The sequence below is a fragment of the Dioscorea cayenensis genome, chromosome 3 (genome assembly GCF_009730915.1).
Source record: "Dioscorea cayenensis subsp. rotundata cultivar TDr96_F1 chromosome 3, TDr96_F1_v2_PseudoChromosome.rev07_lg8_w22 25.fasta, whole genome shotgun sequence".
NCBI lineage: Eukaryota > Viridiplantae > Streptophyta > Magnoliopsida > Dioscoreales > Dioscoreaceae > Dioscorea > Dioscorea cayenensis.
Genome location: NC_052473.1, coordinates 18,909,929 through 18,933,608, shown reverse-complemented (window position 1 = coordinate 18,933,608; position 23,680 = coordinate 18,909,929). Strand labels below are relative to the sequence as shown.

Genomic DNA, 23,680 nt, shown 5'->3' with positions numbered 1-23,680 from the left:
TACATGGAACCAAAGAACCTGTAGACAAATAGCTTGTTTCATTCTATTCTCGCATTCCCAAACTCATGAAGTCAGTGTCATAACAAAGAGTTTGAATAGATAAGCTGGACATATAGACATTAGAGAACTCTTACACTGCTTTGGCTTCCTTACAGTCAACACAGTATTAACTAAAAAGAGACCGGCCGTAAACATCATCAGAGGCATTCTATAAGCGCACCTGATTTACCTATCAACAGTATGTTTCATCACCAACTATTTAACTCCTATTGCCCAAATAATCATACAAGAACTATCAAACAAGCCAATACTATTTTGCAGTTGCACTGCTTTGTTCTCAAATGTGGCAGTAGGGCTCAGCTTTAGCTGAGGTTGGCTATCATCCTTGAATCATCAACAGTTGACAGGGAGGACGGCCAGCCACACTAAACATTTAACCTAAGGAGATCAATTTTGTTGGTCACCACCAAAGGATGGTCATTCCAAGTGGCCAAATGAGCCAGCGGAAAGGTGGTTGCCAGAGTTCTGGTCACACTGGCCCTTCCATGGATTTCCACCATCTGAGCTGCTACAGGCCTGATTAGAAAGGATGTTGTTCCCTAGATCACCATCTAAGCTCATCTGTTGCACCTCTTGCGGGGATAGTATCCTGATACACCGGACACAGCTCACAAATTCCCTGCACATTTTGAGTGTTCTTGATAAATAAACCACCAGAAGACTTGAGTACACATGACTCATTTCATCCCAATGCAAGACGGAATTTTGAATGGACAAATGAAAAACTAAATCACTTTAGTGTGTATCATGTTTATGTATCCTAGAAGTTCGGTCAAGTTCTAAGTTTAATCTTTAAATTAGATCATCTTTTACTTGTTTTCCATTGTTATTTATGTTTTTAATTGTCTTGAACACTTCCTTTTGTTGTATTTTGTCTGGGCACTATATATGTTAAACTCTCGGCATTTTATTACATAAAACGATATGTTTGATCCTATGTGAACTGCAATAAAGAGAAAGTAGCTTCTGTATAACCAAGGATATTGGCACTTACTCCCAAGGGTCATCACCAACAAGAAGAACATCACTCTCATGGTCCACATATACTAACTTCCAGCCAATCCTTTGCCGGTCTTCAAGTTGTCCTTCTATGCTGAACATTCTAGCAAGGTCCCGTTTCAGATCATCATAGCCTGAGTAGCGAGTGATGTCTATTGATCTACCGACGGCTCCACGTTTGTACACCTAGACATAGAAGGTGCATGAAAATTTGGGAAGGATGGTAGTGAAGTTAAGCAATTGTAAAAATAAAAGGCAATTCTTGAACACACAAAAATTTCAGCAGTTTAATCAGATAACCTTAAAGATCTAGCAGTAAATACTTTGTGAATGGGGATGCAATGTGCTGTAGTTAACACATAATACACAAAACCATACTGTTTCTTGGTCATACAGGAACACATTTACATCCATTCTGAAACAAAGAATGGCACCTGTTATTTACTCGTTTGCAAAATTTATTTTAATGTCACTTTAACAGGTATTAGTTTTAATCTGCGGTTCAGTTTCAAGTTATTCATATAACATTATGACATATCAGCCACCTTAGCATGACTAGCAACACAATTGGTAAGATTAAGGTGCAATTATTTTATAGCACAGTTTCCTCAATTGTTGTCAGAAGGCTTGTTCTCGACTCCTAACATTACATGGGCTCGAGCTAAATTAGAATAGTGATCTTCAAAACACCATAAGATGAACTTAACCCTATTAATACTTCACAAACATTACTGAAATCTTCAGCATATGAATCCAGAAATAGGCATGCATATAAAAGCCATTTTATAAAATCATGGCAGGCATTTTTCTTATCTGAAACCAACATATTCAAGATAAAACATTTCAAAGTTGTCCAGTTTAAATAACAAACCTTGGTGTACGTCCGGCGCTGATATTGAGGCGCCAGTGCCCAAGAACTTCTGTTCAACAGACTGCTCTCGTTCATTGTAGAATCAATGGAATTGAATGGCATGTCTGGAACCCCAAATGACTGAGAAACCATAGATGATGACAACTCCTGCTGAGCATCTTTTGAAGTGCTATAGTTGCCAATAATGCCTCCAGGCATATGCCCCTGATACTTTCCTGAATCAATGCTGTTTGCCAACAATGGTTCAGTAGTCAGGGGTATTCCTAATGGCCCATCAATGTTAACACCAAAAAGTAGATTATTCCTCAGATCATTGGCGTGGAGGTCACTATCTGGGGCCGCATCTCTGAATATTGATGTCTGATTAAATGAAGAAAGTGGAAAACTTTGCTGTAAAGAGCCATCTGCCTGAGAAAGACAAGCTGAAGTAGCTGAGGAGGTTGTATCCAAATAATCCATCTGAATTCCATTGTTTGGATATGTCTGTGGAGCAACCACGCCATGATTTTGTAGCTTCGGGACTGAAATCGATGGCTTCACGTTACTTTCAGATTTAGACATCTGCTTGTGTGCTTTAGGACTAGAAGCCAACACATCAAGAGGACAAGGATTCAGGATTGTAGCAGCTGGTAGAGGGGTGTTATCTGTAGGAACTGCATTCCTTTGTTGGCTTCTATTCAAGACTTGCTGGGGAATAACAACACAGTTGTTCGTGGAAGGTGAGGTTGAACAAGATGGGACATCATCTGTGAGCACTGATTGCGCTCCTCCAGCTGCTAGCAAAGAGTTTCCAGTTGCTGGGAGAAGATTGGCTGAGGATGGGGGAAGAATGGTCCCTGGCAGATCAGGCAGTAGGCCTTGATGTTGCTGAAGTTTTTGCTGTGATTGGTGTTGAGGCATTTGAGTAAATTGCACACCAATTGGAGCACCTTTTGAAAGCTGTTGAGGTATTGTTTGTTGCTGAGGAAGTGAATTGGGACTGGATAGAATCTGTGGTGCTTCTAGAAGTGATCTTTGTTGCTCTTGTACTTGATGCAATTGAGGCTGCTGCGGAGTGGGTTGTGCTGAGAGCAAATGCTGCTGCTGCTGCTGCTGCTGCTGTTGTTGCTGCTGTTGCTGCTGCTGGAGCTTTTGTAACAACTGCAATTGAATTTGATGTTCAGGTAACTGCAACTGCTGGTTGGTTACATTTGCGAGCTGAACGGGCATCTTATTCTGTAGCTGTGACTGAGGCTGCATCAACTGTTGCTTCTGCTGGAGCTGCTGCAGTTGCTGCAGCTGTTGTAGCTGCTGCTGCGGCTGCTGTTGTTGTAGCTGGTTATTTTGGAGGTTGTTTTGTACTGCCTGACTTCCCTGGTTCAATGGTTGTTGCTGACCTTGGGTCTGGATCAGAACCTGTGATTGTATAACATTATTCTGAGTCTGACTTAAAGGAAATGCTTGATTGACTAATTGCGGCCTCTGCTGTGTGCCATTGTCTTGCAATTGCTGCTGTGGCCTGTTGACAGAGTTCAATTGGTTCAGTGGCAGAGACACTTTTGATAGTTGGTCAACTTGCTGGGCTTGCTGAGGCAATCTCGGGCCATTGAATTGGACACTGTTTTGCTGCAACAGTTGTGCCTGCAGACCCAACTGTCTTGAAAGATCAGTGATACCAAAGTTCTGCACAACAGGTCCACTTAGTGACCGCAAGTCAGGCTGCATAGCAGGGTTTGTAAGTGTAGAAGTCTGCTGCATATTCATCCACTGAGCCAAACTCAAACCAGGCATTATAGAGTTGGGATTCTGTGAATCCTTGAAGCAGATATCCTCACCCAACCAGGGTGTTGCTCTTTTAAAAAGGCTTTCCACTTCTAATGTATCATCATCTGAAGATATTTAAGTCAGCCAAAAGATTACAATTTCTTAAACTCACAAATATTATGCATTTCAGGTATGGCCATCAGTGTCAGCTAACCTTTACCTAGAATGTATTAAGGCCTTGGTTTTTTCACAGATAACATTGTTTATTTTGATATGAATCCTACTTTATACGGCATGTCATTTGTGCTCACTTCCACAAGGAAAATTTTAAGGGTGTTGCTGAAAATATGTTCTGTTAACAATCTAAACCTACAGAATGAGTAATGTTTCTATGCATAATGTCACAACAGTTACCTGGCATTCCTGGTTGTCTAAGGCGCTTCGGTCTAAAAAATGGTGGGGTACAGATGAAGAAAGGAGTTGCCACAGGTTCAATCTCCCAGATTGAAACCCTATTACGCCTTTCACCTGCTGCAGATTCATCCCACCCTACCTGTTTAAGAATACAAAACTTAGATGGTATCAATCAATAAAAAAAAAAATCCAAGCAACAAAAGTAATTTCACTAAATTGAGCATCTGTCTTACCTGCAAATTACGCCACTGTGAGTTTTTCCATCTCACGGGATCTAGATCACTAACACCAGTAACCGTGCCCATGTACCTGCCAACAGAAGTTCCCATTTAAAAAAAACGACCAACTTCTTGAAACAATATGTGTCACGATGCGATAGACAAACTCAAGATGAATAGAAGCTTTATTTAAAACAATATGCTCATAATAGACATCAGCAAATCACACAGCAGCAAGTGATGATCTCTAAGTTTAGGCCATCCACAACCATAACGGTAAGGGTTAGCTTATCATGAGAAATATAACTATCAAAAGCTTACCTTCTTGTTCCCGATTCTTCTGTTTCAAACATCATTCGGAAACGCATGCCAGGGGAAATTGAATGACTGAAAAGTGCCTTTTGATATTTGGCTAGAGGAATGACAAATTCTGAGGGACTTGCACTGCATAAAAATACTGTCCTTTACAATATTGGATAGAACTTATACATATAATTGCAAACTATCATCAAGAATCGACTTTGTCCAAGACAGGAGAGGTGTAATGGTAGAGAACCACTGACCGTGGGTTGTAAAATACAGTAAATGGGCTATAATTTGCTGCTGCATGGGCTGCTGCAGCAAGAATTCCAATGTGCATGCTATCGCTTGACAGGACTGATGATGATAGGTTCGTAGGTTGCCTGTTAGCACGCCTGATTCCCAAGAGAAGATTTTGCTTTTCATCCCTGCTCACAAAAATATATATAGTAGAACGTTAGCACCAGTAGCATCTGAAGTTCTTAACGAAACTACAAGATCAAATAATATCCAGAAAAAACCACATATAAAAAGGTGAAGAGACTTGTGAGCTTTAGTTTGACCCTCAATGTTACTTATTATCAACCAGAAATTTAAAGAAGCTTTCTATTTAATGCATCATGTATTTTCTTGCATTGAGAACCTAACATATACATTGTTCAAAAATAAGAAAAACAGACAAACTTCGGCAACCAGATCAATACCTAATAAATAAGACAGAGTCACCAGCAAAAAGCCTCTTTCCACTCACAAACAAGCTCCAACCAGTTGTCAGCAAATGCCTTTTTGGCTGACCTGACGTCAGATAGAATAAAAGAAAGATTCACAATCTAGTATGTTCAAATATCATAATCATATAAACTTCAAGCATGAAAGACATGCTTAAATGCATCAATTAAGTGTCTTAAGCCAATTCCAAACTTTGCTATAAATTTAGTTACCCCGATAGATATGGCGAAAAGTCCACAAATTATCATGCAAGTCTCTGGCTTGAAGTTCTTGAGCCGGAGGCTGCATAGTGAAATCCTAAATAGATAGTCAAAGAAATTGTCATTACACAAATTTCATTTGAATTTTCATTTGCAGAAGATGACATTTGATATTTAAAAAAAGAAAAACTTACAAGAGGAGGAAAAATCTTTTCAGCGGCTCGTCGGGGAACAGAGAAACCTCCATGTGTACTAGTATCACTTGCTGTCAGAGTTTTGCAGAAGAATTCAGTCTGTGGCTTATGTGGTTTGAGAGTGGGATCTGATGCTAATAAAGCCTCCTTATCATTCTGCGTAAGACCATGAGTATAAAAGACATTTATTTATTAGGCCATGAAGATTGGTCGTGTTGCAGTTGTACAAAGCACATGTGCAGGCAACTAATGCGGCCATGCAGACCTGAAACTACATTGTCAGGTATCCAGTACAAAATTAGGCCACTTCACTTTAATGCAGCTAAATAGCACTAACATGTTGGTATTGCATAAAGAATTTCAGCAAAGCAAGATGCAGAATTCCAAAACCCCGCCATCCATCTTGGGCACCCAGTGGCGGACCCACATAGGGCGGCAGTCTGGGCTGGCCAGCCGAAAAACCTTAGAAGAACTCCATCCGATAAGGTTTAAATTTGAGCTAAGGAAAGGGAAGCTCAGGGTGAAACCGTGGTTGGGACACAGTGTGTTTATTATGAAGATTGATTTTTATTTAAGCCCGGGCTGTACCAAATTTCTGGGTCCGCCACTATTGGGCACCATCAGCTAGTAGAAGAAGTTATTATAATATAATTTTTATGGTTTGTGCTTGAAGCACAAAGAAATTGCAGCATGACCATGGGACCATGGTTTCTTACTTAAAAACACTACCAGGATAGATAAAAGCCATCGTGTACCTCCTCATTTAACCACCCAAAAAAATTGAGGTCGCATGAGCTTACACTGAAACAGCCACAAACAATTAGAAGAAGTGGCCTGGTAACTTACTATTTTAACTGGTTGAAGTGTCATCTGTGCATAAACTTCATCCGTCTCTGCATCCGCCTGGCCAAACATTCATATGAGTTGTGATGAAAGGATTGTTAGAGCACAAGGTCAGACTATCAATAAATTGTAGCATACATGCAGAGTAACGCTGTGAAGAAGGCATATCAGCTTAGAGGGAAGATTCGGGTAGTTTGGAATGTGAGCATCTATGTCCTTCCGCATGGAAGCCGCAACCTGCAATGAGAGTTTGTCATAAATTTCAGAACTATTAAAAGAAATACACCGAGTACATCAATTGACTTCTGCATCCCTAAAATTCTAAACAAAACCAAATTTTCTCATCCGTGTTAAATCATGTTGTGGGTGGTTATAAGCGAGACACTGAATGCTACATGCAACAAATTTAGCTGTAAAATCAAATAAAACTTGGATCTGAATCTTGATAAAGCAGCATACATCAAACTACAGAACAAAAAAATCAAGGCATGAGTGCAGATCAAAAGGACCCAGGAAGTGTGGTGCCTTGGTGTCTTACTTAGGAAACGGAAGACGAATCATTGGAAAAAGAAGCTCCAGCAGACCCATTAAATTGTGGAAGTTAATTCTTAATGCAACAGTTTCTAAACTAAAAACAAAATTTCCTCACGCAATCAAATACCAGAACATTCATTTGAGACAGTTTGTTTTGCAAAGTTCAATTTTGTGAATGCTTTGCAGAAGGCATATGAATCGGAGAAAAGGTGATATTTTGCCACCAAAATGGTGCTTTTTGTGATGTTTATTCTTCAGATCTATGTCTTCAGAATATGGAAAATCCTTCTTGTGAATAATTCAATATATGGAGGCGCTACATCAACCAAAAACATTACAACAAGAGGGAGGCAAAATGATTGTTGGAACGGACTCATTATTTAGTAATTAGAATTAATATTAAAGTTAACAGCTTACATTAAAAGCAAATAATAATCAACCAATATGTCTTCACTTAGATATTGACGGACAAAACAAAAATAGATGACTTCAACTCCAAAAATATTGGAAAAAAAAACTTATGACACAAACTTAATACCGAAATCAAAGGTTAATTACACACATAACGCTAAGACAACAAAACAAAACAAAACAAAAACAAAAATATTTGAATTCAAAAAATAAAAAGGGAAAGAAAAAATGGATCAAAGCAGGACAAAATAACCAATTTTCTTTTCAGAAAAGCAAAGAAACAAAAGCAAATAGCAGGTATGGGAGAATAAACTTCAAAACACCAGCTTTAAATCAACAACACAAAAGGAAGAGCAAAATAAAATCCAAATCACACCCATTTTGACCCATGGCAGCAGCAACATACACCACCGCATGGCTTCGGAGCACATTGGCGAGGGTCTCTAACCAGAGCTTCGAGTATTACCTGCTCGCTGTGGCCCTGGGGGAAGTACACCACGAGGCTTCCGACCGCCGGCAGCGTCACCAGCGGTCCCGCACACGCGTGCCATAGCTCCGCGTTTATCGTCTTCTTCTCCCCTGTCCAAGATAACACGCGTCATTCCCCATTCGCCCCCATCATCTCTCATCCACCCAAAATAAGGGTAGAAATCACCGATGAGATAATTCTCATCGATTACTCACTCACCTTCCAGCGGATTTGCCGCTGCTACGGCTGCTCCCACGCCACCACTCGGCGGACCTTTCATCCTACGGTCTCCGATTACTCCGCCGCTACTCTCAACCCTCTGCCTTAACCGAGAATCCCCGCATCGCCCTGCCTCCCATCCCGATCCCGGTCAACTCTTCGTACAGCTCCGGTGGCAGAATGGGGAGAGAGAGAGAAGAAGAAGAGAGCTGAGCTGCAAGATTAGCCCGGCCTGCGGGAGCTTGAGAGCTCCGACGACAAGCAATCACGGCGGCGATAGCGAGACCGATGCGCAAAGTTCGATGAGAAAATAAACAAACATTAAAAGGAATGCATAAAAGTACTCGAGACAATCAAAGAAGAAGATGAGAGAAAGTAAGCTCGCGTTTGCTCGCTTTTCACATACCACCCTAACTTTTCTCTATATTTCTCATTCCCTCCATTTCAAGGACTTAAATCTAATTATCTTTTCTTTCTTTTATAACAACTTCTCACGTTATGGACGACTTTTTTAAACTACGGCTCAAGTACCTAAATATATTTTTTTATTATGAAAAAAGTCCTCAGGGGAGACAAGGAAAAGATCGATTTAGTCCTTCACCAGCCACAACTACGGATGGACAACTACCCACTAAAAATGCATGAAACTTTTAGCTTTTAAATTTATATTTGTTATATGACGATATTACCCTCCACCCTATTAAGTTTCGCCGCGTGGCATGTCCTTATTTGCGGGCCCATCTTAAGAACTCGCCACGTGTCTTATGTAAGAGTTTCTGTTTTTCACTTATTACACCCTTGAAAAGATCGGAATAGAATTCTCTTTTGCTTCGAACTTTGCACCGGCTTTCCGGTTCTGCCCCTTCAATGGCAAAACCGTGAATAAGACGCCATCAGAAGGCAGTTTTTTTAAAAGGGACATCCCTTAAATAAAAAAAGCGCTCCAGCGAACCGGACGCCCAATCGAGGGCGGGCGGGGGTGTCACGTGCGGTGTCGTACGGACCGAGGAATAATTAACGAACTTGATTTACGAACTAATCGGGACTCTAATTACCCCCACGGCATCATTAATTATGACTTGCTGACGTGGCTAATTGCCGACGAGGTCATGGCCCCACGAGTATGTCCCCATGTGCAAGCGCTAATTTTTTTTGTTTTTTTTATAAATCTTATAATAAATATATTTATTATTTATTTATTCGTTTTGATTGGATTGTAAAATACTATAAAATTGAGAATAGGGTAGGGAGAGCACGAGGATGGGGACCCAGTGGCCGTCTTGTTTCCAGGGAAAGGGACGTTGGTTGGGACCCTCTAGTTTGACCTTCGGACCTGACGTGGATGTTTGGACGGACGTGATTGTCTGCCTCGGGATTCGTTCTGTCTGAAGCGGATGGTCCGATGATAGTGTCTCTGTCGGGGTTTATTTTCACTCCACTCCCGTGAAAATCCAGAAATTATAATATACACCTAGTTTAACAAAAAATGTAAAAAAATAATAAATTTGAAAGTTGTTGAGGGTTAAGATGTAAAAAGAAAAGAGGAAAGGGCTAGCTTACCATTTGTATTGAGATCATCGAAGACAAGAAGAAGAAGAAGAAGAAGAAGAAAGTACTAGGTTTCCATAAAAGCTTTTTACTTTTAGACCCCTCTATAGATTAAAAACAATAAGACAAAAGTTTGTTCACATATCTTACTGCCCTCTTCTCAGTGGCTGTTTTTTTTCCCACTCACTGCTTGTTTGAGAAAGTATCTATTCCAAATAACCATATATTCTGGAATAAATAATTATTTATATAAATAATTAATTATGAAATAAATAATTTAACTTTTACAATTTTTTATAAAAAATATAGAAGTTCGGAGGGAAAACAAATTTTCTAGTTGCTGAAGGAACGGTCATCTTCCATGTAGAATAGATTAAAAAAATATGTTAAAATAAATAATAAGTAGATAATAATAATAATAATGATTTTTTAAAATTATTTTTAATGTCAATTATCGGTTCATTGAATAGCTCAATCATATGATATAAGAGTGTTAAGGGATAGAAAAAAAGAGTTTGAATCTGTTCTTTGATAATTTCTTAAATATGGGTATTTATCATATATTAGTAAATATATATTAACCTTTAGAGTTTTTGAATAGTGATTGAAGTCATTAAGGAGGCAAGGAGCTCCATAATTATGGTTCCATAATTTGTAATGTGTAGTTTGTCAAAGTATATATATATATATATATAAACAATACTAAATGTTAGTGGAGGTTGTTTGTTGGCGACGTTATTGAATTCCTCTATATTATGATTTTTTTTTTCTATTATTTGATGTTGATTTATAATGTTGAATTATTAGCCATGCATCTATAATATATATCACATAATTTCATTATCATTTAATAGTTTTCACTTATTATGATTAGATATATATACAGTGGCATAATTTATTAAATGACGTAAAATTATCCAAAGTCTCTTTAATTATCTCATCTCACATGAGAGCATGTGGGAGGTGGACCCATAAAGAAAACCTCCATTAATATCAATCCTCAAGAAAGCGAAGCTCAGAGAAAGAAAGTTAGGTGGTTGAGGCGGGACACATATTAACTCTAATTAACTCTTCAAGGTTTCTTATAAATAATTCTTCTTTAAATTCAAGTAGATATATATATATATATATATATATATATTAATGGTGGTTATGACAATGTGTTTCAATGGAGAAGTTTCTCATCAACAATACTAACAACATCATCATATATATGTATTTATTTAGCTATGTTTGATGCATGGATGGGTTGGGTGCTTTAATGAGGAAAGCTCTATAATATATTAATTTATATCATGAGTGGTTTCACTCTTTGGATGCATGTAAATTTTAGAGACATATATAAGGAATATTCTTCCTCATTAGTAAATGTTTTAAAAAAATGTGTGTTTTATGTTGGAATAACGTGTATAAAATGTTCACCACTCAAAACAAATCATCAAAATTCATATATATATATATATATATATATTGAGAAGTTAGTGCATGTACTCTCATGACTCTTCACTGTTGATCTGTTTTTGTATTTTTTCTGTCTATGATTCAATTAAAAGTTGTCTATATACACAAACTTTCATATGAATCAAGTACTAAAAGTTTTAAAGTTTAATTGGTCCATGATGGTACATACACAATTCTATGCATTTATAAAATAAATAATATGAAAGTGAATGAAACAGTATATATATATATATATATTTATATTGACAAAAGACATTGAATTTGATTAAACTTGTAGTCATGGAGATGAACATGCAAGGAACTCTCCTAAAGAAAACTGACTCCATGAACAAGAGTACACTCAACCACCATAAATCTCTTCATCATCCATTGGGGACCAAAGGTGAGGTCCTTGAGGTAATTGTGTCCTTAATTAATAGGAGTAATTAAGAATGGTAAAAACAATGGGTCAAAGGTATGCAGCAGTAAATGAAAAAAAAAATGATAAATGGTTTTGTTAGCACATCACATCAAATCACATCAAATCACATGAAAAATGGGGCACACCAATCTAATTGGTACCTGAATTTTGGACCAATTTTCTCCAATCATCTCCTTCTACTATCTTGGACCATCCTTGCTTAACTTAGCTTCTCATCATTTTGCAATTAATTATTAATTATCAAATACATGGAATACTTAACAAGTAAAAGGAAAAAAAAGTCCATACATTAGATATATTTTGACTTGTGAACTTGTCTCAATTTATATATTTATGGAAAGAGTAGCCCACAAAATGCATAAAGGTTAGACATACTTTCAAGTTTTCACTTGTATCAGTTTGTCTTTTAGGGAACCAGTCATTTCATCTTTCTTCAAAATTATTAAATTAATTTTTTTTTTTACTAATATATATATTTTTATGTTGTGGAATTTGACTAAAATTAGAAAAATTAAAAATGGATGCTAATAAAGATGGCCGACATAAAAGTCTTGTCTTGGGAGAGAGATGCCTAGCCAAAATCCATTGACATCAAATCAAATCTAAGTGGGTTTTAGATGGTGGTGAAGTGAATTGAAATGGGTCATGCTCTAGCTAGTAGTGGTCCACTTCTTGCCAAATGAACTCTTCCAAATTTCTTCATTATCTCCCAATCTAATCCCAACTACTTAATTAGTGTTAATCACGTACAATCAAATAATAATAATAATAATAATAGATAATTTTTTTATTTTTTGTTTATACATAAAGTGAGAAAGAAAAAGTGAGAGATAAAAAGAGAAAGAAATGAATCAGAATGAATGGTAATGAATGAAGAAGCAGCAAAGGTTGGAACCCCACAAAAAAAAAAAAAGAAAGATTTTGAGCCCAAAAAAGAGAGCATTAAATTACAAGAACACAAGATCCAGCTCAATGGATGCAGACCTCTAAATTATTATCATTTTTGCAACTGTAACTTTGTAACTTTGTAACTGTGACTGTAACTAGTTTTTATTCTTGTTTTGGAGTGACCAATCTCAATCTCTTTCCTGCTGCCAAATTGGACATAGTCAATGTACCTGATCCCATGACCCATCCTCCTCTCATTTTCATCATTCCAATTTCCATCCTTTATCTTATCCATTAATATACAGTAAAACAAAATTCAAAATTGAAAACAATAAATAAAATGCAAATGCTTGTGAAGAAATTAAGAGGTCATGAAAATAGTATGAGTGTCTTTAATTAATTATTAAGATGAACGCTAACTAGAAACTAAGAGTGTGTGTTTGGTGTTGCTTTTTTAAATCATTTGGTTACTGAAAACAAAAATGGACTTCTTTAAAATGTGGCCTTTCATACAAAATATGCATGAGAATCTCTCTCTTATTGAGTGCAATCTTTTTGTTTCATTGTTTTGTTGAATGTTTTTTTCTTGGCTTGTGGTTCTTATTTTTTTTTCTTTGCCAAGGGAATGTATGTATGAATGAATGAATGACATTGAATTCATATCTACTTTGGAATATATGCAAGTTACTTGGATTTGACACCAAAAACCTTCTTGAATGAATGAGTGAGTAAATGAAAATGAATGAGAGCACCACTAGAGATGCATTGTGAATCAAATCTAGTTGTCTTGTGGTGGTGCATTAATTAACTAGTTAAGAAATGGCCACATGATCTCAACCAAATTTGAACAATGTTTTGATTAATTAGCATGTGAAATGGTGCCTATCAAGACAGCTTAGATTAGTGATTGTTTGTTGTAGACACTGAGAATGATGGACTGCCATCTCTTTCCACTTTAAATATATGTTGGCAAATATACCCAATTCAGACTGTGAAGTCTCAACTATAATTTCAACAGATAGTTTGACTAGTTTTCTAATTCAGAAAGTGAAGGAAATGATATGATTTATTGCAGGCAGAGACATACAGATGACTTGTTCTTATTATTGATAATTTAATGAGACCAATCAAAGATAAAAAGGAGTTCAATCGAGAGTTTGTTTATTAAGAAGCTTGCAATCATTCATTCTTTCTTTCGCATATTCTGTACATGTATTGTGCGGCTCTTAATTCTTCAGAGATGAATCGATCTTTCGCCGTATTTTGAGGTAGCCAAACTTTCCAGCACCAGGGGATGAACCCTCGAAGATGAATGGTAAATGACCCGTGGCGGCTTTGTACCGACGTTGTATCTGAAATTACAAGAAAGAGATTGTAAAAAAGTCTAAGCAAACTAGTGTTTTGTTAAATATGAGCTTGTGAAAAGTTCCGGGTATTGATATGTCACCTCGAGAATTTCCTCGCTGCTTCTGAGGCAGTTTCGTCCGATAACACAAACAGTGCCACCTGATCCCCCGCCTGTAATCTTCGCACCAAGTAGGCTTGGTTGTCCATCACGAGACGGCCGATGTTGTATCTCTTGTACTAATTTAACAAGCCTGTCAGTACCGTCTGAACCGAGTCCGCAATCACTGTAACTGTAATGACACTGCAGCAGACAAGAACAAGAACCAAATGTTTTTGGTCTTAATAAAGGTAGATGCTATAGAAATTATTGGTGAATTGGGCTATATCAATGTGATGCCTACCTGATACATAAGTTCTCCAAGAGCAGAGAGTTGTTCATCGGTCGTAGCAGCAGTCAACAGCGCTTTAAAAGCCTAGACTCAACAAAAGAAAAATCCTGAGGCGGCAAGTATACGAAGAACATAGAATCTAATCGGAAAGTAAAATAAGGCACTACATATGAGACCTGAAGTTCAAAAGATTTACATAAAATAAATCAACACAGCAGAGGCAAGAACCAACCTTGACACGGAAATCTTCATAGACAGGATGTTTAGCAGGTGCCTTGACAGCATAATTGCGATTGGGATCAATGGTTGTAACTGTATCATTGTGATCGATATACTTATTCAAGAATGCTTCTCCGAGGATGCTTTCTGGAAGTTGCTTGGCATATACAGCTTCAAATCTGTAACAAAAGACAAAGTTCATTGTCTAAAAGCTGTATCTCTGCAACAAGATGGAACTCACAACATGTTCAAGTAAATGAGTGTACCGGTGTGTTGTGAGGTTGCATAAATAATCCAGCTCAGCTTCAGCTTCAAATAGATTCATTTCACTCTCATCATTTTCATCAGAATTTACTTCATCCACTTCCTGAGAAGGGGTGTTATTTGGAGATTGAGACAGCAAAGCGTTTGCTGCTGACTTGATCATCTTGCGTCCCATGAAAGCACCTATTCTGACAGATCCATAATCTGTTCCACCAACACTGCAAGAGAGAGCTATGTGATCAAAATGCAAGCAGCACAGAGGCAAAAAATAATATAAATGAAAGAACGATATATAATCTTCATTGATAGATTGAATTGAACTGGCTATATCTTTAATAAACGGAGGATGAATACCTATGTCGTATTCCGGAATCAATCCCCCAAAAGCGTATGTGGGTTGGAATGTTAACGAGTTCCTTCACCTCCGCTGGCTGGATAAGATGATGATAAAGATATGCCAGATCAAACACAAGGGTTATAAACATTTGGGGTGCTGTTATATATGTCAGATTTTTACAAACCTGGCAAACCATGGCAAGTAGCTTATTGGCTTCTCCACAAGCTGAAGCCATTTGGTCCATGACTCCACAAGGAGCACCAACAACTCGGTTCTCAACCTGCCAAAGATTTTCATTGGAATAAGTCACTGGAACTTACATGAAAGTATGCACAGAAAACAGTGAAGAAAAAGGAAAGATTTTTTTAACAAGACGATGATTATTGATGAGTACCTTTTGACAGAGAATTGCTAGTTTTCTGGAATCAATATTAAGCCCTGCAAGAAGAAAATTAGTCAGCAAAATCATTCTAATATATAAGTTTAGACCTTCTACATATATTGCAATTTAAGTAAAACTTAAAGGAGTCGTCAATAGGAATTGCAAATGATTTTTCAATCCAACAAAATTGATATCAGGTGTTAAAGCAGGGGTTATTTCAGGCACAAAGAACTAACCATATGCTGCAGCAATGGCTGACATGGTGGCAACTTCCACTGATGCTGAAGATGAAACACCTTTGCCTTCAGGAACAGCAGAAGAAACCTGAAAAATCATGTACAGACACCAAATGATCAAAATGTATTTCTCTTAGCAAATGATATCATAAATCTGTGTAAATTTTATTACATGAGGTTGCTGATTAATGCCATTTAAGAAACTTCACAAGACAATCCCAATCATGATTTTAGCATGTACGATAAAAGATATCGTGCCTTAATTAATAACAATATTAATAAATCAAAAGTTTCCATGATAGTTACTTCAAAGTCTTTAGTTGTGTTTTACTTCATATTTCACAATTTCCAAAGTATTTTCATCTGAGCCATAAAAGAAAGAGAGCTTTCTGGTGATGCCACTGGGTACAAGGAAGCTGTGAAAAGCATTCTTCAATCTATGACACATAATCCCTGAAAATATAAGCTAATTTAAAAATTTCTCTTTATACAATTCTATGCCACATGGGATGATGTATTTTAGTTACTAACTTAAACCTTTATTTATTTTCAAGAGAACAAATAATTTGTGTCAAGGAATCAAGGCAAAGTTAGACATCACACCAGTATGCTGATACTCTCAGTGAAGCGCACACCCAATTCAATCATCAAGACAAGAATTGTTCCAGCAACATATGAAGCCCACCTGAATGAAAGAGAACTCCTTTCAGTGAACCAAAAAACAACAATAAAATGAAACATATGTGAATTTAATGAGAAGAACCTACTTCTGGGAGGGATCTTGGGAGAAGTATTTAAATGCCTCTTCATATGAAATTGGTTTATCACCATCAAGGAAATCTGACAGGTCCATATCGAAAGTTGGTGCTCGGTTACTCAACTCTGACCCAAATGATACCTGAGATAACCAAGGCAATAACAGGAAAGGTCAAATAAAGGAAGCATGTCTCCATAATCATTCCAAAAAAAAAAAAAAAATTGAACTGCCACAAATATTTCTCGTTGTCATGTCATACGACCCCAAATACATGGAGTACTAAGCATAGCAAGTTTATTGGGAACAAATATATCAACAAACTGAGGCAGATAAAATAAATAAATACCTAAAAAATCTTTCAACCATGATAGTTAATCATCAACAGGTATGGTGAGTTTAGTCACGAAGAATTCTATTTTAATGTACCACTTGTGGGTGAGGAGAAAAGATTCATAATGGTGGCAATTACATTTAAGAGAATAATATTAAGATAAAAGTATTCTTCAATTATTAACCCTGATCATATTATTAATAAAGAGAAAATAGAATTTAGGTTTACAACATACTATTTGCAGAATTGGTCCCTGCCCTGTAGCTTGCTGTCGTGCTTCAGCATGTTTCCATAGCTTGTGTTTGGATGGATGGTTTGTCTGAACAGCAACATGACAAGCCTCTCTAATTGGCATCTGTCCAGAAAGGGAACAAAAGGTATCAAACCTTCCCGAAATAAGAAAAAGAAAAAACAAAAGAAAAAGAATACTTATTTCCCATCCAAATGTGATCCTGCAACAAGGACAGTTACAAGGTCCTCACAAAGTGAAAATTTCTCCTGGTTATTGTACCTGGACTTTCTGCTTATCTACTAGAGAAAAAATCTTCTAATTTTCAAAGAAAAAGTTTTCAATATCCAAAGCTTACCTGCAAAACAAGACTTCCTGAATAATCTGCAATCCCTCCCATTACATCCAATCTCCCAGGAGCTCTTGCAATATATATTTCCTCCTATAATAAAAATACAATGGCAAACAAAGGATAAAAACAAAACTAAAAGCTAAAGAAGCAGAGAATAGTAAACAAAAGTTAGATCAAGACCTCCCAATCAAAAAGTGCTGCAGCAGCAGCTCGCTCCCGCATCAGGCGCTTCTCAGTGCCCTTCCCTGAGTCAGTTTCAAAATGTAGACTCGACAAGCTCTTTAAGAATGCCATTGTATCAGGTAAACCATGGAGATCGCCATGAAGTATCTCAAAATCCTCAATGTGCCTAAAGATGAGTTTAAGAGATGCGGTATATAAGTCATGAACATAAACAAGACCCATGCAGTAGAGATGAGTTATAGACTTATGTGGTTAGGCACTCACGCTTCCACAAGAGAGATATTCCCAGTTATCTCATTTTCTGCCACTGCAGGCCGAAGGCCAACCTCATTTTCAGCAAGCAAATACCAATCAGGAATGCAGATATCTCTACCAGGAGCTCTTTGTAGTTGATAGCCAAGCACAATGGCATCACGCAACCTCCTAGCTCCACTTAACTGTGTTCTCAAAAAGCACCAAGTTAAATGAGCTAGCCATCAAGTAAGTTCACATGGGAAAAACAAAACAGAAGGGACGAACATCAAAAGAAAATCCTTATCAGAAGGTTAAAACAGTAAAAATTATAAGTTGGGTCAGAAAACAGGGAAACCGGAAGATTAACTAAAAGCAGATGTTGCAGCAGTTGCGAATTCTTCATTCAAAATAAAACAGCAGGTGATACTAAGTTCTTTGATTCACTTCTCTGAAAGACAAACATACCTTGTCGGATGAATAATTTTTCCCAGCAGCTGTTTCTTGTAGTATAAGAGCAGCCACCTGAGGTTACAGTCATTACAAACAAGATTTAGCTCAAGAAAAAATGCCAACATTAGGAATTTTATTTTGCTTTCAAATGATACTATCTCAATTGTTTGGAACTCCAAGTCCTTTGCTGTAGGCCCAAAACCTGATCATAATCAGGTTACCTTCTCATTATGTTACCCTATTGAAAAGGTCTAGGGCTTAGGGGCAAAAAAACAACTCCAGCCTTCTCCCTTCTCTCTGAACCTTGGGTGCAGTAAAAAAAATTCCAATCGGGGCAGTAAGAAGATGAAAGAAATACCTCACCACCATTGATGCCTCCCTCATAGCATGGACTAATTTTGAGAGCACGTTCAAGATAAGGTTTCCAATGCCCAACAAGTAAATCTCTCCTAATCATTTCAACCCCTCCATGGTAATACTGCACAAAACAATAACTCAAAAATAAGTCCAACTAAAACAAACTCCATGGCATTTGATATTATGTCTCCATGAATTATGAAACTAAAAAAGAATATAACCTCAAGCATATTTCTCAAGAATGGTTCCTCATTGAAATAATCTCTGCGTACAAAGACAAATGGCAATTTGTAGGCCAAAGCTTCACTCACAGTCCCATAACCAATCTTTCCTGGAATAAAAAATGGTTAAGAAAAGCTGAAGCATGATTGGATAAACATTATATATCAACTGAATTGTTTACTATTGCAAAACCTTACCAAGCATACAGTCAGATGCTGCAATCAGATCAGGCGTGTAGGCATCTTTTGGAAGTCTTATGAAGTTTGGAGGAAGTATTTGGCTGTCAGATGCACCGCAGACCTTCAGTAAGACAGACAGAATCCAATCAGCAATCTCTGTTGCTTCCAAATAAAGAACATGTAACTAATTAGAAAATCATACCAGACAGAGCCAGCCAGCAGGCAGCCATTCTTCCCTCAGTTTCCAGCCAGCTGGCTGCATGTAAATAAGGAAGAACACAAAATTATAACCAATTTAGCAGAAGAGAAATCAAATAGTTCAATAAATCTGGTAACACAGGAAATAAAGTAAGAAAACGCAATTTTCAAGCAATGGATGCTAATGCCTCACAAGTGACTCCAGAAAGAGAAGAAAAACAAACCAGTTCCAACAAAGTAAATACGACATACCTGTCCACCAAAATTAAAAATGACCACCTTCACATCCTCTGCAATGCCAAGTTCCTTCCTCACCTGAACCAACAAGAACCTAATCAAGGAACTGAAAAAGAAAATTGCATTATTGCAAAATCCTTGCCATATCAAGAAATTTTAACCTCAGATCGAGATTTATGAATCCTTCTGACAACCAAAGGTACATCGATAACATCCCTGAAAGCAGGCACTGGAAGATCCATAACATTAGCTTGGTTGTTTTATCAAAACAAGTGTTATTAAAACAAAGTGTTATAATAAATGTTGAAAAAAAGGGAGAGAGATGCCACAGGAACATTTTATTTCATACTTGGGCAGTATCCAGGAAGTCGAAGTAAGAATTCACAGTGAGAATAATCTTCAGCTATCTGCAACAATTACATGCAAGAGAATAAAGCTAAATTTGAAGAAAAACTCTGTAACATGTGAAATTTGAATGATATGATCAAAGAGAAACAAATACAACTTTTGAAATTCCAAGGTCTTCACATTTACAATGTAGTTGCAGATTCTATTTTATAAGACAAATTTAAAATAAACAATAATGATAGGCCAAGCAGTGGAAAGGCTACGATAGCATCAGGTCGAGAAGGATTGTACACAACTTCAAGTTAAAAATAAATAAAAATAAAGGAATAAGAGAAGAGTGATAAAGAAACCACATTACGCTAAATAGATTTAATAATAATGGTCAAAATAAGTACCTGCCAAACAATAGACCGGTGATTAAGTCCAGCTGCCATCACATACTCTGCATAGATGAAGTCCCAACTGCAAAGAGTGCAATAACAATTAGAACATCATGCTTCTCGAAGTAAATAAATTGATTTGCAACCAAAACAATAGCAAATCAAAGCCTCATTGAGGAACAATGAGATCTGACCTGGTTGGCAGGTGCTAGACTCTTAAAAAGAAAAGTGGACATATTTATATCCTCTAGATTACTTGTTCACGTATATCTATATCAAATCATCCAGGATTAAGCTATAAATACTGCAATCAGATGTAAAGAAGCTAGTGCTTTTCTATAAACCAAGTACCTCAAATACTGCAATCACATGCAAAGAAACGTGTGTTTTTCTATAAACCAAGTACCTCAGGGGGTAAAAGAAATTACCCCGGACTGAAGTTTGAAACATTTGTTTATTGTTCTGGTGGAAATGATGTTATATGCCCATGTTGTGATTTGTCCAATTGCTGCCTCTAATTTTAAGTCTTAATGGCAGAGTTCTTCTACCAATCATCCACAAAGAAAGAAGAAACAAAAGAATACAGCATTTCCAACACCATAAAAAGCACATCTAGAACTCATAAATCACTTAGACTTCTCATCAACATGTGATGACACAGTGAGAGAAGAATTATTCTTGTTACTGCAATTCTCCAGTATATAGGTGTAAAATAACAAAATGACACTACTTACCTAAAGTTTGTGACACAGACTGATCGGATACCAGCATCTGCAGCTGCTCGGCATGCTACAGGGACCACATCTGAGACCTGTTTCCAAGGGGGAAAAAAATGAATCAACGGGAAATTTTGTGCAACTCCTCCACAAGAAAACAAGCTATCCATCCAACAAAAAATTCAATAAATTCATTCAAATGATTACTTGGTTTAATGACAAGAACCAAAAGGTCAAAATTACCACAAGATCGGCCTTGATTGAATTCAGCCATTCCACTTCGGTTGCCAGAATAGATGCTCGGGGCACCACAGCTGTTTGAGAGTACTGTATTAAAGAGAATAAAGCACAGCAATTATAGGCGGCTACAAAAAAAAACATTCAGTAAGTGAATGTTACAATGAGTAGTACCTTTTCCAGGGATGCAAGGCGATCAACAGTCAAAGCATCTGCTTGCACAGCTCCACAGTCCAACAAGACCTATCATCACAAAGGTTCAGCATTGGCATCTAAAAAAACATAAAGAAGGCAAAAAAAATTTTACAAAACAAGCTCGAGATTTTACTTTCCGAATGTGGAGATTCGGAGACTGAATATCACTGGTGAAAACAAAATCAGGAGCACCTGTAACCACATGGACATCATGCCCAGCTGCAACAAGATGCCTAACAACCTGCAATGGAACAGTACATCAGACTACTTCAACAAGAACCCCCAATGTTCGCATCAACGGAAATGGCGCCAGATTTATCTTTAAAGATAGCAGAATATACGTGTTGCACCAAAGTCCAAACTCATTGGTACTCTTCCCACCATGTTCAAAATCCAAGATGAAAAAGTAAAAACAACCTCGGTACTAAGTACAAAATCTGTTTTTTTTTTTAAATAATAATAAAAATATATATATGGCATCTGTTCAATGAATAGAAACATGCAATCATTGTTCTCCAATTCACTGCGTAACAAAATAAATCCACGAAGTTATCAGCTTTTTTCCACATCAAAACAACAGGCGCGTTAATACCTCTCGATCATGGGCAAAATCAAATTTTTACCAATTTTTCTCTCAACAACGAAGCTATGAAAGAGAAGAAGGAAAAAATCAAACAGACTCAATGCACCTCGACCACTCTGGTAGCATGCCCCAATCCATGGCCGGTGACATAATAAGCAAACACAAGATGATCCTTGGAAGCCGAGATGCCACTTTCCCCACAACCGATCCTCATAATTCTCAAAAAGAAATTTTTATACCATCACACCGATAACAACACCAATCAAATCCTTCCCAAAACCACATAATCGAAGAGCACAAGAAAAAAAAGAGAGATTTTGAAGCCTGGCCAAGGTCTGGAATTGTATTCCGAGACCACACTGGCAATTGCCGATAAAATCTCCAACTAAGTTGCGTCCGCCTCTCAGAGAGTCACAGTCAAGCTCAATACTTTTTGTTTCTATCCAAAAGCACGGATCTCGACGCACAACTCATTCAGATTCGTGCAAGAAGTTCAGCATCATCAAATCGACAATGACTGATCGAGGATGGCCAAAAAAAAAAATTTGTTTTTTGGGGAAAAAAAAAGAAGGCTTTTTGGGATCTAATAAACATTTTAATCAAAATTCAGGATTAAAAGCACCATAACACAAAAGAACCAAAAGATAAGAGAGCATACATCGACAACACGAGTAGCGTGGCCGAAGCCATGGCCAGTGATGTAGTACGCGAAGACGAGGCGGCGCTTGTTGCCTGCTAGGTGACTGACGCCCACCATTGCCGAGCTTTTAGTGGAGATCTAGAGACAAAGCGAGATGAAAGGGATTAAGATTAGATGACGTTGATTTGATAGAAAGATGAGAATTTATATCACAAGAATAACACTAAAAAGGCTGGATCTTTGGTCAAAGAGGATTTTTCTCAACAAGATTAGATTCAGTTCTATTTCTTATTTTGGATAATTATGAATTATGTTTATTTATTTTTATTTTTTTTTACGTAAAATTCGGTGAAATTCCTTAGAGATCCCTGACTGAAAGTTTTTTTTTTAATTATTTTATATACCTTCCTTTTAATTTCTTATTTTGTATAATTATGAATTGTGTTTATCATTGTTTTAGACTTTTTAGTACATAAAATTTTGTGAAACTCTTTAAAGATCCCTCGACTAAAGTAAATATTTTTTTCTATTTTTAATGATGAGGACTTAAACCATATTTTAAAAACTTTTGGATAGATGGTTATAACTACTTGAGTAGACCCATACATTATGTGTAGCTGGGTCCCAATGTTTGTTATCTATCCACTATTATGTGTGGATGTTTTGGACCCCATCCATTCCACGTTGTTTTCATTGTTTGTTGAAAATTTTAATTTTAATTAAAAAAAACTAAAAATAAATGAAACAACACAAGCTAACTCATATTAAAAATTGGACAAGGCATATGCATGATTCAAATTAACCCACACTATGTAGTGGATGTTTGTTTAACTCTTATTAAAACGAATAAATAAACTTTTTCCCCATATTAAAAACTAGGCACATAAAATTGAGGACAAACGGTTTTTTAATTTATTAGTATTATAAAAGCGAGGACAAACAATTATGCTTGGACCCTTCTTCGGTGCAGTTCCTTGCCACTCTTAACTCTATGATCGATGCGGAAGGATTCCGATTTTGAGTCCGACCGCTAATGGATCCTTTTCGTCAAATCTTTCTAGACTTTTCTCGAATGATGGGGGATCAAGGCAGCTGGCTAAAGTTTTTTTGAAGGGCCCTTGTCCTGGAAGGTTAATATCCCGAATGCGGGTTTGAA

At 37.1% G+C, this 23,680-nt stretch overlaps 2 protein-coding genes across 4 annotated transcripts; both read right to left on the bottom strand.

The window, feature by feature from the left end:
• Positions 1 to 21: 21 nt before the first annotated feature.
• Positions 22 to 8,702, bottom strand: LOC120257222 (auxin response factor 19-like). 2 transcript variants are annotated; one of them, XM_039264785.1, is made up of 14 exons: positions 8,205 to 8,702; positions 7,983 to 8,095; positions 6,710 to 6,808; positions 6,575 to 6,631; positions 5,729 to 5,884; positions 5,547 to 5,631; positions 5,310 to 5,400; positions 4,869 to 5,033; positions 4,627 to 4,749; positions 4,321 to 4,396; positions 4,088 to 4,226; positions 1,931 to 3,798; positions 1,055 to 1,245; positions 22 to 679 (listed from the first exon to the last, which is right to left on the bottom strand). In XM_039264785.1, the coding sequence occupies exons 1-14, from the start codon at positions 8,263 to 8,265 to the stop codon at positions 478 to 480; spliced, it is 3,426 nt and encodes a 1,141-aa protein (XP_039120719.1). In that variant the 5' UTR covers positions 8,266 to 8,702; the 3' UTR covers positions 22 to 477. The 2 variants fall into 2 exon arrangements, with proteins under 2 accessions (XP_039120719.1, XP_039120720.1); XM_039264786.1 differs by lacking the exons at positions 5,729 to 5,884; positions 6,575 to 6,631; positions 6,710 to 6,808; positions 7,983 to 8,095; positions 8,205 to 8,702 and having other exon boundaries at positions 4,627 to 4,762; positions 5,547 to 5,565.
• Positions 8,703 to 13,570: 4,868 nt separating this feature from the next.
• Positions 13,571 to 22,773, bottom strand: LOC120253498 (L-arabinokinase). 2 transcript variants are annotated; one of them, XM_039261848.1, is made up of 29 exons: positions 22,543 to 22,773; positions 21,435 to 21,542; positions 21,281 to 21,349; positions 21,113 to 21,196; positions 20,888 to 20,964; positions 20,169 to 20,235; positions 19,775 to 19,832; positions 19,587 to 19,654; positions 19,441 to 19,503; positions 19,193 to 19,246; positions 19,009 to 19,111; positions 18,811 to 18,920; positions 18,591 to 18,710; positions 18,248 to 18,304; positions 17,813 to 17,985; positions 17,546 to 17,714; positions 17,372 to 17,455; positions 17,020 to 17,139; positions 16,464 to 16,594; positions 16,300 to 16,381; positions 15,697 to 15,784; positions 15,473 to 15,516; positions 15,263 to 15,358; positions 15,096 to 15,172; positions 14,744 to 14,959; positions 14,491 to 14,656; positions 14,271 to 14,342; positions 13,970 to 14,170; positions 13,571 to 13,874 (listed from the first exon to the last, which is right to left on the bottom strand). In XM_039261848.1, exons 1-29 carry the CDS (start codon positions 22,639 to 22,641, stop codon positions 13,749 to 13,751), a joined length of 2,982 nt encoding a protein of 993 aa, XP_039117782.1. In that variant the 5' UTR covers positions 22,642 to 22,773; the 3' UTR covers positions 13,571 to 13,748. The 2 variants fall into 2 exon arrangements, with proteins under 2 accessions (XP_039117782.1, XP_039117774.1); XM_039261840.1 differs by lacking the exon at positions 22,543 to 22,773 and adding an exon at positions 21,991 to 22,301.
• Between the last annotated feature and the right edge of the window lie 907 nt (positions 22,774 to 23,680).